General features: G+C 47.5%; 1 protein-coding gene across 3 annotated transcripts in view; it reads right to left on the reverse strand.

The window, feature by feature from the left end:
• Window positions 1-755: 755 nt before the first annotated feature.
• TIMM10 (translocase of inner mitochondrial membrane 10) overlaps window positions 756-16,112 on the reverse strand; it is a 55,743-nt gene continuing 40,386 nt past the window's right edge. The window contains exons 1-3 of one of the 3 annotated variants that reach the window (XM_066589486.1): window positions 10,302-10,365; window positions 6,473-6,577; window positions 756-1,110 (exon numbers count right to left, since the gene is read on the reverse strand). In XM_066589486.1, the coding sequence (XP_066445583.1) occupies window positions 909-1,110; window positions 6,473-6,543 (273 nt within the window). In that variant the 5' untranslated portion in view covers window positions 6,544-6,577; window positions 10,302-10,365 and the 3' untranslated portion in view covers window positions 756-908. Of the gene's footprint in view, window positions 1,111-6,472; window positions 6,578-10,287; window positions 10,366-16,112 lie in introns of those variants that run through there. The other 2 variants (XM_066589487.1, XM_066589484.1) reach the window with 2 other exon arrangements.

The raw sequence follows: 16,112 nt of genomic DNA on the forward strand, positions 1-16,112 counted from the left end.
AACAACATGACTGCTTTCTTCCAAACACAGCGCCACCCTTGTCCTTGTGTGTTACTGCAGCTCAGCTCTATTGAAGTGAATAGGAGCTGAGCTACAACACCAGACAACCCACGGACAAGGGTAGCGCCGATTTTGGAAGAAAGCAGCCATGTTTTTCTAACCCCGGATAACCCCTTTAAGCCCTCTGCTTGTTGTGACCTCCACTAGGGACTACAGTTTTGTTTGAGGACATCCCTGACCATCTGCTTCTGTCTTCACAGTGACCTGCCCGTCCTGACCTTTGGCTACATTATTGGATTCAGCCCTTGTTCACACCTTCCAGCACTGCACCATCAGCTGCCACATAGTCAGGACCATTGGCCTGGGGTTTCCTAAGGTGCCACCTCCTGTTTTAGCCCAAAGTCAAACCGCCATGGTTTTCTGGATTTCATTCCCCCCACCCCCGCATTTTATAATTTAACCCTTTCCAATCCAATTTGTATCCTAGTTTTCTTAGGGGGCTTACTCTTTTTCTGCCATTACACAACGGCGCTATCTGCTGGCTAAAGCCAGTACTGCATGAGGCGACACGTTGGATAGGGTCCGACAGCAGAGAGGCTGGCAATATACAGTAAGAGAACCCTGACGGACGTCTTCCAAGATTGGAGCTGTACAGCCTTAAATCATAATGTCTTCAAAGGTCAGACAGTGGCTTGGAAACGGTTAAAAGATTTTTTTAAGGTTGACACACTAAAAACCACCACGTTTTAGATACGTTCATTTTATAAGACTTTTTTTTTAATTGATCTGCATTAAACCAACAAGATGTGTGCAAAATTAAATACTTTGTGTACAATTAAAAAAAGACAAAAATACACAAGGCGGCAGACAGGACGACACGCTGCACGCCGCCGAGCCACGGCCGGTCACTACGCCGGTCCTACGCCCTGCTGCATTTTCCTCATCAACTCCTCATCTTGCATAGAAAGTTCTGTGAGTTTCTTGCCCATCCGTTCGTGGATGTCAAGATATTTGGCGACACAGCGGTCGAGGCACACGCTCTCGCCCTTGGACAGCTCCGCTTCCTTGTAGTGAGGGGGAACACACTTTTTGTGACAGGCGCTGGTCATTCTAGACAAAAACAAACAAACAAAAAAAAAACAAAAAACCACACAATTCAAATATTTTTTCATGACTTCTGGTTCACAAAATAAACTCACAGAATTATTTCGGAATACGTTCCCGACAGATGTGTCTAAAACCACGACAGAATTAAGGCGCACTGACATTCAGACAAACGGGTTGCGCCTAAAAGAAGAAAAGGCTCAGCCAATTTCGTTTTTCCCTGAATGTGGGCGTGGCTAGCTCATGTCTATCTTTCCGACATTAGTAAAATGTGGCGCTAATAAAACCAAATGAAAGTTGGTGTAAATGAAAAGACATTTGGTGCAGTTTTTTGGCGTACGCTCCTTTTTTGGCTCAAATCCAACAGCCTTGATAGTTTTATGCTCTTCATTGCGTCCCCATGTTCAGAATATAAAATTGCCACATTTTTGGCGCATGCAGCACTGCTATATAAAAATTGCCGCATCTTTCCAATTTTTGATGCAGAGTAAATTAAGGCAAAGTCCCTGTGCTACAAATGTACATTGGGCACAATTTAAGCCTGTCAAGTTCTAAACAGAATTGGCGCAATACACGCTAATATTCATAAATAGGGGCCAGCGTTTTAGTGGGAATAATTGGCGTTACTCAGGGCGAATGCAAGTAATTTGTAAATGATCGTTTGTTATGTCTACCCCCCTTTGTTAAAAGTCATCAGTGAAATGGTGTCTGTTGATCCGATACTGCACAAGCCTCTAAATGGCAATCAAAAGGTTGGCCAATGTACCCTGTAATTTGCAAATGGCAACAAGAATTTGCAGTCTTGTCACCATTTGCAACTATACTTACTGCAGATTTTTCACAGTTGATAGATTTTTTTTCCTCCTAAAAGTATTTTTTCCAGCCTATGGTGTTACAGCGGGGTTTGAGTTCGGTAATGGCCTTGGGAAAGCCCGGCCCTAAGTGATGGGCCTGCCTAGGGTGCTGGCGTAACAGGTAAGGGTCTAGAGCCTGCTGGTGTTTACATACTCTCTCTGGGAGGAAATTGCACTCCGCAGGCTTTCGCTGGGACCTCCGCTTGCACTGCGGGAAGAAGCAGCTCATGCAGATTCCACTTGTTTAGACCAGTGTTCCCCAACTCCAGTCCTCAGGGACCGCCAACAGGTCCTGTTTTCAGGATTTCCTCAGTGTTGCACAGGTGATGTAATTATTGTCGGTGCCTCAGACATTGCCACAGGTGTTCTTACCATAGGATATCCAGAAAACAGGACCTGTTGGTGGTCCCTGAGGACTGGATTTGGGGACCCCTGGTTTAGATCATTAACAGATTTATTATAACAGCCCTTAAACGGACTTAGTCTTTTAGAAAAAGTTTGCAATGGCAATTAGGTTCACCAGAAAATTTCCTTGAAGAAATTATCAGTAACACTGGTGAAGATGCCAGAACCGGTTGTCTTCACTGGGTAATACGCTTACTGGCACGGAGAGGATCCTCCTGAGACCAGAAGAGCAGGACTGGCATGCTTGCGACAGAAATCCAAATGTTTCCTTCACTGGGGAGGTTGGAACGTTAAGAAAGCGGACAGAATCCCCGCATTGTAAAACCCGTTTCGCAGGACTGCAGCTTTCCGCATTCACATCTGTACGCACACAGTGCCCCACTTCCATGGCGCACCCAGTCTCTGCCTTCTCGCTCCAAAAAAACTCCTCCAACTTTTAAAGATACATAAATCAAAAGTTTTAACAATAACAATTTTGTATAAACAGCCCGACTATAGCTTCAGCCTCAAAAGGGGGTTTACGTATTTACAAAAGGGCAGATCTAGCAGATGTGCCAAGAATGTCTGCCAGATCCACCTCCCACCAGAAACAATAGTAGTAAGCCTTGATAGGTACATGGCAGCAGGTTGCTCCTGGTCTGGAAATGCCCTCTGAGACTCGGCCTGCAAGACCTTCCGGGTAAGGAGCTCCAGGCCCATACGTTCGCCAACAGGGATTAAAATCTAAAATTTAGCACGCCCTGCCTAGAGAGGGTGAAGAACCGTAATAGGCTGCTGCTACGTAGGAGTTAAGGCGGTCAGCTTGCAGTTTTTGTTTCTTTTAGTGTCTTAATAAATAAGGCCCATTGTATAATTATAGTAAAATAAGATCCTTTGTGAATCTGGAATTCCTCCAAGATAAATTAACATATTGGAGAAGTCCAGCCGCAAGTGAGGACAGTTACTGCGAGCGAGACAAGCGAACAATGTGAGCAGCGACTTAAGAATGAGTGGGAAAGTACCAGGACATCAAGGGCCGCAGAGACGCCAGAACAGCACGAGGCCTGAATTCAAAAAGAGAGAGAAAGCGCCAGAAAGATTGAGCCGGGACATTAAGGGTGGCAAGGCCATCGGGGCAATGCTGGGTATAGAAGCTAGTGTCTTTATATAGCTAACATGATAAAGGTTGTTCAGACGGGTCTCAAGCCGGTGCCATTGGCTCACACTAGAAATAGGCTCTGCAATTCGCCATTTGCAAAAGTCATAATGTATCGTCACAACAAATGGCGCACAGAGAAGTTAGTAGAAATAGTGCGTGTATGAATGGCAAATAGGGAACCATCATGTTAGTGGGGTTCATTAGACTTGTAGTCCCCGTTAAACTTTGACATGCATATAAACGTAGGAAAGCAAATAATACAAGTCAGTGGGAGCAAAGACAGAGCTCAATACATGGGCAGAAATCACAGAGTAGCTGAAAAGTGTCACTGAACACACCCCTAGAATATACGTTTTATTATAAAGGCCCATTCAAACAACGATTATTGCTCGAAATTCACTCAAAAGCCATCTTTTGAGCGATAATCGTTGTGTGTAACTGCGCTGACATCGTGCAGTTTTTGTTAAAGAGTCGCCGATTGTTTTCTTTTAGCATGCTGAAAGAGAACGATCAGTTATCAGGAGTTCACAGCGGGGCACAGCTGATACTATTGTTTCAGCTGTCTCCCGCTTCCTGACGACAGGCAGATCTGAAGAACACAGTGGTCCAGCTGTGTTCTTCATAAACAGCCAGGGTAAGAAGAACACAGCAGTCTAGCTATTTTCTGCAAACCCATTTTGGAGCACTCGGCTGTATAACAGCCGGGCGCTCCGAGCAAAGAACAGCTGGATGCAGAAGATAAGCGGTCCAGCTGTCTTCTGCATTCCTTGCACGGAGCGCTCAGCTGTATAACAAAAGGCGCTCTGAGCAAAGAACAGCTGGATGCAGAAGACAAGCAACCCCACTTGTCTTCTGCATTGCCCGCTTAGAGCGCAAAGTGATCGCTCAACACGTTTGAGCGATCAGCTGCTGCTTAAAGGCACACAGAAATTATCTTTTGAGAGATAATCAGTGTCTAAATGGGCCTTTACTGTCTAAAATATCAAACAAAGGGCTGATAAATAGCAGTTAAATAGAAAAGTATAGAACTATACCACTAGATGGGCAGGGTATTGGTATGGAGACATCCTTCAGCCTCTAGTCACAACGGCACAGCCAAAAATGACCATCCATGATGAGGTTTGTGGGATGGAAAAACTGCTGACCAAAGTCTTGCCCCCAAAGTAGATGGTAAAGGACACACGCTGCGTGAACCTAACCATGTTTGTGATAGAGATCGTGGAAAACCCCTATTCCTCAGAGGGGGAAAAAAAAAAAAAGACAGAAAAGCTCTAATAACCTAAACCACTCCAAGAGAAGGCCCAGATCCCAAGACAAGTTTACTGGGTCCCAAACTAGTGTGGAGCTGCAATATCCCCAGGCTGCCACTTCCTACTGTCTTCCCAAGAATCACAAGGGTCTTCAACCTCTCAGGGGTCGCCCCATAGTGTCGGGGGTCAACAGTCTATCAAAATTCCAGCACACATCCTGACATTCTGAGTCTTACGCCCTTTTGTTTTAGCACTCCAAGCAACAACCAATTTTTCATTTTTTTTTCCATTGTCGTTTTTCATAGGTTTTTTTTGTTGTAAATGAAAAAAAAAAAACAACAAAAAAAAAAGCGTTTTTAAAGATTTGCTGTTGTATCATTGCATTCCAAGAACCAGGACATTTAGATTTTCCCATTGACGGAGCTCTACGACGGCTCGTTTGGATAGAATTCTACCGATACTCTGTAGGGGAACGGGATAGAATTAATTATTCTGTGTGTCGGGAGGCCTGGATGCAATTATACAGCGGGTGGAAGATTGGATGCAATTTAAGAGGGTTCTACCTCTAAAAATCACTACTGAGATTCGGAGCCTGGTCACATGTCACTGCTTGACACAAATCCACGCTAAAGTTCCGCATGCGCACTTTGCCCATTCATACGGCTAAATCTGCATGCGGCTTCACGGCAAAATACACGGCAGCGGATTTCAGAGGTAGAACAAACTGCATTGGGTTCCCCCGCGTGCGCCAAATACAATTATACCCTGGAGGGAAATGGGGAGAAGGCAACGGCGCCCCGCAGGTCTTATTATAACAAGATATCATTTATTTAACCCTTTCCAATCCAATGTCGGGCCTGCCCCGACATCATAATTTCCCTCTACAGCTCTGATGTCGGGACAGGCCCGACACTGCAGTGCAGGAGTGCATCTGTACCCGATCAGACACATCGGGTGCAGATACACTTCTGCACTGGTCCTCATCGAGGACCCCCGAGGAAAGGGCAGAAAGGGTTTTTATTTGGAGCTGGGGAGAATGAATGAGAGAAAAATAATTGGATTGGAAAGGGTTAAAGGGGTTGTCTCACGCCGAAACGGGTTTTTTTTTTATTTAATAGGCGCGAGACAAACCCAAGGGATGGGTTAAAAAAAAAAAAAAAAAAAAAGTTTATTACTTACCCGAATCCCCCGCGAGCGACTTCTTTCTTCCTTTACCAAGATGGCCGCCGGGATCTTCACCCACGATGCACCGCGGGTCTTCTCCCATGGTGCACCGTGGGCTCTGTGCGGTCCACTGCCGATTCCAGCCTCCTGATTGGCTGGAATCGGCACACGTGACGGGGCGTAGCTACGAGGAGCAGCTCTCCGGCACGAGCGGCCCCATTCACCAGGGAGAAGACCGGACTGCGCAAGCGCGTCTAAAAACGCCAGAAGAAAGTGAATTTAGACGGATCCATGGCGACGGGGACGCTAGCAATGGAGCAGGTAAGTGAATAACTTCTGTATGGCTCATAATTAATGCACGATGTATATTACAAAGTGCATTAATATGGCCATACAGAAGTGTATAGACCCACTTGATTTCACGAGACAACCCCTTTAAAGTAGGTTTTTTCCCCATTTTTTAAATTTGGCGACTATTATTCTATTTGGCTCCTAAGTTCTCGTCTCATAAGTCTGTGAGCAGGTAACAAATAAATATACAATCAAGGCTTCCTCACCTGTTGTACATATCGGCCATCATTTCCACTTCCAGTTCTGCTGCCAGCTGCTGGGCCCGTAACATATCCATGGTAAGGCAGCTTGTAAGCTCTTCTGTACAGAAACTAATGGACAAAAGAGAAAAAACTCTGAAATATAACCACCGTTATGGGGATCTACACAACTTACAGCTATGACATCACCGAGATGTGCCCAATCGAACAGGACTCGGAATACTACAACCAGATTCATTCATTCCTACCAACTGTAACCTTTACCTGCCATGTCGTGGAGCACAAACTATGCAATGCATTCTTATGGTCACGACTAGTGATGAGCAAACCGGAAGGTCATCAAACCCCTAAGACAGCGTTCAGTGGGATGAGCCCGTAGATCCCTGTTTTCGGGTAGAACTTCGCTAAAAGCTCAGTTCGGATTCATGCCAAAGTGAACTTTTAGCAGAGGTTGACCGAAAACAGGGATCTACTGGTTGGGTTCACTCAACACTAACCATGACTGTTGCACACTGCTATTCTAACGGCAGATTTAGGGTGGACACCCACTGGCGATATATTCTCTCTTGCGCTGCGAGAACACGAGAAAACTCTCGCCTCGCAGCGCAAGAAAGATGCCGGTATAGGACCGGCATATCGCTAGTGTTTTCAATGGGGCCAGCAGCAGCATGAATGAATAGCTAAGGGCAGTGTGTCATTGGTTGAGCGCTCAGCCAATAGCTAAGCAGTAGCTGCTATTGGCTGAGCCCTCAGCCAATCTGCACACCCCTTTCAGGAGGCGGGGGTCTTCTGCGCATGCACAGACCAGCTCTCCAGCGCGAGTACGCCGGAGCAGCCCCATTCAACAGAGCAGAAGACCGGACAGCGCAAGCGCGTCTAATGGAAGGAGAAGGCAGCTTTAGTCGGCGCCATGGAGACGAGGACGCCAGCAACGGAGGAGGTAAGTGTATAACTTCTGTATGGCTCATATTTAATGCATGATGTACATTACAAAGTGCATTAATATGGCCATACAGAAGTGTATAACCCCACTTGCTGCAGCGGGACAACCCCTTTAATAGCAGTGCCAGGGAGCCACCAGGAGGACGCGGCTGAGCGCCGGAGAGGTAAGTATAATTTTTTTTTTTTCTTTTTAAAAACACTTTTGGCAGATTATCGGGGAAGGGCTTATATTTTAAGCCCTTCCCCGATAATCATTCCGCGGGGCTTGGCAGAAACCATTGCTTTCAATATTAAAAGCAATGGGATAGAATGCCGGGGACTTCTGCCACAGCTATGACAGAGGATTTGATGAAGGAAACTCCTGTCACAGCTGTGGTAGAAGTCCGTGGCATTCTCCATCTCTTTTCAATGGGGCTAGCGCTGCTGCCGCTGGCCCCATTGAACAGACTGGCGATATGTCGGCGTGATGCCGATTTTTTTCTCGCACTGCGATGCGAGATTTTAACTTTAGTCTTGCGTCGCAGTGGAGAAAAAAAAAAAACACTAGTGGGTGTCCACCCTTAGACAACAATTTTACGCTCAAAAATCGCTCAAAGCCGTCTTTTGAGCGATAATCGTTCTCTAACTGCACTTACATCGTGCAGTTTTCGTTACCCCGTCGCTAATCGTTGTCTTACAGCATGCTGAAAGACAACGATGAGCCTTATCAGGGATTCACAGTGGGATACAGCTGATACTATTGTTTCAGCTGTATCCCGCTCCCTGATGACAGGCTGAATATGAAGAACAGAGCGGTCCAGCTGTGTTCTGCATCCCCCACACGGAGCGCTCGGCTGTATAACAGCCAGGCACTCCGAGCAGAGAACAGCTGGATGCAGGAGACAAGCTGTTCTCGGAGGACCACCAATTGATCGTAGAAGAGATTGCCTGTAAATTTAGAGGTTTGGTAGGATCTGGGCACACTATCCTGTGTGAAGACCTGAAGATGCAGTAAGCATACCTGGTCTTCCACTAAAACAACGCTGCTGCTCACCAGATGGCCTTTAGTCAGGGGTTTCTTAATGACAACGATTTAGACTTAGTTCCTCGTGCTTCATGTGGCCATGCACCAAACGGTTTTGGCTTTTTCCGATGACGATGGACACTCTTAATGGTCACGGTTTCCAGCTGCGCCTCTCTGGCATCAATGATTTTTAGAGACGGTGATGTCACTGGGGCTTCTTGACACATAGTGGACATTTAATGGAGGCCTTGGGCGTAACTAGCAGACAGCACACAGAAGCCCCGTTGGCATTGGACACTGCATGTTCGATTTGGGTCCATGATGCAAACCAGAATAGGGCGTGCTGGGCTGGGCCAGTGTGGAGCCTATGACATAGACAGACAGGAAGTCCACCTGTGTCAACGAGCCCTAAGAGGTCCACCTGTGTCAACGAGCCCTAAGAGGTCCACCTGTGTCAACGAGCCCTAAGAGGTCCACCTGTGTCAACGAGCCCTAAGAGGTCCACCTGTGTCAACGAGCCCTAAGAGGTCCACCTGTGTCAACGAGCCCTAAGAGGTCCACCTGTGTCAACGAGCCCTAAGAGGTCACCGTAGATGGCAGAGCCAGAGCCAATCAAGCCTCTGTGTGCCAATGCAACCCATCAGTACCTTGTGATCACATTCTGGGGGTCCGATGGATGACAGAGGAAGCCCCCTCTCTATGTCAACCTATCGCATTAACCATATAAAGGGTTAAACAGCTGGATTGGGAGGTTTCTTTGCTCCCATCTGGTGTGAATACGGCCTAGGGCCGGCATCACACGGGCAAGAACATTGCATGGCACACAAATATGAACCCCATTCTTCTGAATGGGGTCACACGAGCAGTTTTTTTAGCGGTGCGATGCGGGAAACAAATCGCGGCGTGCCCCATCTTCCTGCGCGCCCTCACATTGCAGCGCCCGTTGTTTATAGTGTGGCCGGCAGCAGCATTGCACCACATGCCAGGTGCACACGGTGCCACGTTTGTCCCATTGAAAACAATGGGAGAAACTCTGCATCCTACGGGGGAAGAAAAAAAAACGCATGTTGGTGGGCGCGATATCCTGCCGCGATTCACAGCCCCATATCGCATTCACCGGGTGACGTTCGCCCGGAAGCTTCTTCAGGTGATTGCGATTTTATCCGGTAACATAACGACACCATTGATTATTTAATGGTTTCGTATTGACTAGCGTGATTCTTGCGCAAAAGAAAATAGGACGCACCCCATCTTTTTTTGCACACGGTTTCCTGCTTTTTTTTTTTTGCGTAATCGTGTGAAGCCTGAATAGTCCAAATAAAAAAAAAAAAAAAAATCGTCCCTGGTTCATGCACTAATAAGCGATATAGCGGCGAGCGTTTTTGCACATTTGTGCCCGTATGTAGAATGTACGGGCTTATTTACGCACATGCAATGTCTGCAGCCACAATACGCATCAGCGTGTTTCGCCATTTTTCTGCGCAAAAAAAAATAAAAATGGACAAATGAAACTAATGGGGGCGCACAAAAAAAAAAAAAAAAAGTAAAAAACATGCTATCACGCGAGGGCAAGCGCGTAAAATGCACTGACGCATGTGTGAACCCAGCCTTAAGAGTTATTACGTCATGCGTATCCATGGCAACATCCGCAGCGTATTTGGCGCTACAGACTTTGGCGCGGATTTGCAACAAATTTTGTACCATTCGGATTTTTTCACTCCAGGAACTCTGCAGTAATTCTCAGTATATATGTGAACCCCAACCTGGTGGGCCATGCATATACTACACAGAGCCTGCACTGCAGTGACAGTCCAGCAGCTGCACGACACACGGCAGGTGAGCAGACTGATGACAAGGACCCATGCTGTCACCTTACCGGCACACACTCACCTCCACAGCCTGCAGGAAGCACGTGGGTCACACTGGCAAGCCACAGCTTCCTGCCACCATAGAGTCTTCACGGAAACAGAGCGTCGCCTAAACCATAGAGCGCAGCAGTGCTTCTAAAGCATGACGCACCAGCGCCACCTTCAGGGCACTCTCGAAATATCACGTCCAAGTATGTCACGTTATATCATTTGTGGTGAGGCTGTAACCCTCTCACTGCTGGGAAGGTGGCCTGTGCTCCTCACAGAGGACAGTGAAGGACTGGGTTCACGCGGGCGGAATTTCCGTGCAGACCTTCCGCACGGAAATTCCGCATGCATTCTAAAGCCCAAGCCTAAGCGGCAAGGCGGACGAGATTTGCAAAAGGCTGGCTGCACATGGGCGGAATTGGCATTGCGAAATCCAGAGCGGGCATACGCCTACGGATTCCACTGCGAATACCGCCCATAGCATACTATTGAAAAAACGCTTTTTTTGATCGCGGAGGAAAAATCACAGAATGTTTTAGTTTTGTGAGGATTCCATGCGGACGGCTTCCATTGAAATCAACGGAAGCCATACGAACCACGGCCCTTGACATTGCGCAAAGGTCACGGATCGCTGGGCGATGACACGGAAAAAGCAGCAGTTTCAAGGCGCGGGTTTTGAAGCTGCCCTCTCGGGCGGTCCTGCTGGGGACATTCCACAGGATTTCCGTCCCGTGGGAACGTGGCCTTTTAGGGGACGTCTGCGGTGGCACATGTTCATCCGTGGAACGCACGCCCGTTTTTTTTCTGCGTGGGTTTTTTTTTTTTTTTTGCAGGACTGAAAAACGGAACGTACGGCATTTTGTATAGCGATGGGAAACGTTTCGTTTTTTTTAACAATGCAGTCAATGAAAACCGTAGGGAAACGTATGGCTGAATGTTCGCGCACGCTTCACGGCTCGTTCACGCGAGTTTATTTGCGCACAAGTGTTGCAGGTGTAATACACAGTGAATAGAACTCACTGATTCCAATGGGTTCGTTCACATCAGCGTATATTGTAACGCCATGCCCTATCTCGTTACACATTCGCACACCGCAAGAGCCCATTGAAATCCACGGTTTTGTGTAAATGCGCACGACATACGCAGAAATCTGCGCCTTCGCTACGCATATACGTACAACACCAAGGGGATTTTGTGGGTAGTTCTTGGTGTGCGCCAGCACGAGGTACATTTGCGCACACATATACACGCCGGAGCGGATGGATTACGCAGATGTGAGTGCATTTCGGTCAGACAAACACACAGCGTATTTGCGCGGCCGAATTGCGCTCACACCGCGTGTGAATAAGCCCTAACATATGGGTTTTTTTGTGATTTGAGAGGAAAAAAATGCTGAACTACAAAAGTTTATTAAAAAAAAGTTGACAGTGAGAAATGCGGACGTTTTTCTTATAGAAGACGGATCAAAACGTAAAACACGAATACGATTTTAAAAACGCAGGCTTTTTTTTCTCATGAAGGTTCCCGTAGAGCGGCCGGTGTGGACGGACCCTTAGCTGGGGTTCTAACCCCTTGATGCTAAAGGGCCAGGGGGCGGGTCCTTCCAGCGCGGCGGATTACGCGGTAAATTGAACACATTGATTTCAATGATTTCGTTCATATGCTGTACAATTTCATCACGTAAAAAGCTAGGAGCCCTGATGGGAGTCGGACGGACCGCGGCGCAGTCAGTGGGGTCTGATCGCTACGATCATAAGACGGAACTGTTCGGCTAGGCAGGAACACAGAACCCCCGAGAGCTGATGTGAGCGCATGGAGTTCCCAGAAGAACCCTCCGATGTAAGCCGCCTTTTGTTTGCATACAAGATGTTATATGGCAGGCATGGCGGCTCTAGTCCCCTGTTGTACCGCCTCTAGCTTGGATACAAGATGTGATACAGGTGGACATGGAGGCTCTAGTCCCCTGTTGTACCGCCTCTAGCTTGTATACAAGATGTGATACCAGCAGGCATGGAGACTCTAGTACCCTGCTGTACCATCTCTAGCTTGGATACAAGATGTGATACCAGCAGGCATGGAGGCTCTAGTACCCTGTTGTATCGCCTCTATCTTGGATACAAGATGTGATACCAGCAGGCATGGAGGTTCTAGTCCCCTGTTGTACCATCTCTAGCTTGGATACAAGATGTCATACCAGCAGGCATGGAGGCTCTAGTACCCTGTTGTGCCACCTGTAGCTTGGATACAAGATGTGATACCAGCAGGCATCTAGGCTCTAGCACCCTGTTGTACCACCTCTAGCTTGGATACAAGATGTAATACGGGCAGGCATGTAGGCTCTAGTACCCTGTTGTACCATCTCTAGCTTGGATACAAGATGTGATACAGGTGGTCATGGAGGCTCTAGTACCCTGTTGTGCCACCTCTAGCTTGGATACAAGATGTGATAACAGCAGGCATGGAGGCTCTAGTACCCTGTTGTACTGCCTCTAGCTTAGATACAAGATGTGATACCAGCAGGCATGGAGGCTCTAGTACCCTGTTGTGCCACCTCTAGCTTGGATAGAAGATGTGATACAAGCAAGCATGTAGGCTCTAGTACCTTGTTGTACTGCCTCTAGCTTGGATACAAGATGTGATACAGGTGGACATGAAGGCTCTATTACCCTGTTGTGCCACCTCTAGCTTGGATACAAGATGTGATACAGGCGGGCATGGAGGCTCTAGTACCCTGTTGTGGCACCTGTAGCTTGGATATAAGATGTGATACCAGCAGGCATGGAGGCTCTAGTACCCTGTTTTGCCACCTCTAGCTTGGATACAAGATGTGATACCAGCAGGCATCTAGGCTCCAGTACCCTGTTGTGCCACCTCTAGCTTGGATACAAGATGTGATACAGGCAGGCATGGAGGCTCTAGTACCCCATTGTGCCACCTCTAGCTTGGATACAAGATGTGATACAGGTGGACATGGAGGCTCTAGTACCCTGTTGTACCGCCTCTAGCTTGGATACAAGATGTGATACCAGCAGGCATGGAGGCTCTAGTACCCTGTTATACTGCCTCTAGCTTGGATACAAGATGTTATACTGGTGGTCATGGAGGCTCTTGTACCCTGTTGTACTGCCTCTAGCTTGGATACAAGATGTGATACGGACAGGCATGGAGGCTCTAGTACCCTGTTGTGCCACCTCTAGCTTGGATACAAGATGTGATACCAGCAGGCATGGAGGCTCTAGTACCCTGTTGTGCCACCTCTAGCTTGGATACAAGATGTGATACCAGCAGGCATGGAGGCTCTAGTACCCTGTTATACTGCCTCATGCTTGGATACAAGATGTGATACGGACAGGCATGGAGGCTCTAGTACCCTGTTGTGCCACCTCTAGCTTGGATACAAGATGTGATACCAGCAGGCATGGAGGCTCTAGTACCCTGTTGTGCCACCTCTAGCTTGGATACAAGATGTGATACCAGCAGGCATGGAGGCTCTAGTACCTTGTTATACTGCCTCATGCTTGGATACAAGATGTGATACAGGTGGGCATGCAGACATACAGGTTCTGTATGGTATCCTGCAGTATATCAGTTCACATTTGCTATAACTGTACCTCTAGATCATGCAAACTCGTTGGCTCTCGAAGTTTGTGTCCCAGATGGTCCCATACATGTTCTATTAGTGCTAAATCTGGTGACCGGGCAGCCACAGAAGTGTGACAATGTTGTGGGGGGTTCCTGTGACCCCCATGTGTGCGCGGCCGAGCATTATCCTGCTGGAAGCCGCCATGAGAGGAACACATGTGGCTGCAGGATGTCCTGAACATATCGCTGAGCTGTCATTGTCCCTCGTACCACTACTAGGGGGGATCAACTGTATATGCGCTGGTCCTCCAGACCATCACACCTGCAGGGGGCAGTGTGCAGCTCCACAGCAGAAACAGGATTGAGGCGCTCACCCTGTGGTCTACAGGTGCGAACATGGCCGTCATCAGCGCCCAAACTAAACCTGGATTAGTCGCTGAAGACAACCCGGTTTTCCTCTATGGCAGTCCACTTTCATCGTTTATGACACCCCTGCAAATGAAGGTAGGTGGGTGTCAAAGCAGAAGATAAGTGGAAGAAGAGGTCACTACACACGAGGAGCCTCGGAGAGCCTCTTATAGGCCAAGCGGAGAACCACTTTTAGGGCCTCTGGTGACAAGACCGTTCATCTAATCACCACAACTCTCATCATTTGTAGATCCCCCTGAGATGGAACTGCATGCCAGGTTTACAGCAAAATGAGAACTTCTAGGTGCTTAATTTTTTTTTTCTTTTTTACAAGGAGTGTAAATCATTGGCAGCCATGAATTAAACAGCAGACAGAAACCAATTCATTACAAGGAAGATGCATGAAAGATCCTGCAGACCGGCTATTGTAACCTGCAGGTTGTGACCGGACAGCCTCTCATGCTTCCTGCAATGATTTATCGTCCGTGCTGTGAAATGCAGAATGTAGACCAGAGCTACAGAAATCCTTCGCGCCAGCAGCCTATGTTCATCAGATGGATTGTTTTCCTTTAAGGGGTTGTCCCACTTCTAGCAATTTTGCTGCAGGAAGCAGATAGCTTTGTACATTGCTTAGTTACTTCAATAGGACTCAGCCTGCAGTACCACCCTGGGCCACTGCGCAATGCACGGAGCTATCTACCACTTTAATTATCTTATGTGAGCACAAGGGGAGCATCTAGTAACAAGGTGCCTAATAGAAAGGATTGTCCACATTTATTAATACAGCATATACAGTACCCTCCTGCAACTTTGTTTATTGCACTGCTTTCCATTTATTAACTTGATGGGAGCTTTGTGTCCTCCGTTATATGTTTTTGGATGCTTTTTTTGCATAAATTATGTTAGTCTACAGCATTGTCAGACTTTTGGCCCAGGTGACATTTTGAAAACAAAACAATAAAAAGTTTTGCACCGCAAAGAATAAAGTGTTCCACCAATCCAGTTTATCTCACTACCTAAGGTTTTAGGGGTTGTCCACTTATAAACTATCGAAAGCCTGTCATCAATAGTAGATTGACAGGGGTCTGTTGCCAGTGATCCCCGCCAATGAGATGCTCGCTGGGCCTGTGTGCTGGTGCACTGAGCTGATTTCTGCAGGAAGCAGACAGCTCCATTCTCACTGCTGTGGCCATATTGTGGTATAACACATAACTTTTATTTTCTTCATAGCAGTGGCATGATACGCTTAAAGGCACAATAGAATAAACATAGTGGCACAGTACACTTCATTGTTACAGAGAGCCTTTCTGAGAGGTTCTTGATTGGGATGCTCTGATTGGTGCACCACATTTGGGTTACACCCGATGTAATTGCCAACTTTCGCTAGTCCTACAGTGCAACTATGCATCTCTGGAGGCAACTCCCACAGTCTGCTTTAGTTAAGGCTTCTTTCCCACGAGCGTATATCAGCCCGCCATTTTCACGGCTGGCTGATATACGCTGTGATCTGATGCACTGGATTCCAAAGCATCAGATAACATGGATATATTCCTGAGACGTAAAAGCGCCCGGCTGGCCAATATAGCGCCAGGCCAATATAGCGCCAGGCTTATTTATGTTGGGCCCAAAAGATAGTCCTGGAACTACGTTAGCTGCTGCATGGGCTCCTATGGGAGTCCATGGCAGCGGCCGCAGGTGGGAGGGAGTTTAGCAGTGTGGATGCTAAAGGCCCTTCCTCTGCTCTCCCTTCCCCTGTGCAGGCTCACCTGTCCTCCCCTCCCCCCTGGCTCTTTGCAATGCAAGGGGACGGGGCAGGGCTAAGCACTGTCCCATCCCGCCTCCTCCTCCAATTGAT

This window comes from Eleutherodactylus coqui, chromosome 2, assembly GCF_035609145.1.
Source record: "Eleutherodactylus coqui strain aEleCoq1 chromosome 2, aEleCoq1.hap1, whole genome shotgun sequence".
Classification (NCBI taxonomy): Eukaryota; Metazoa; Chordata; class Amphibia; order Anura; family Eleutherodactylidae; genus Eleutherodactylus; species Eleutherodactylus coqui.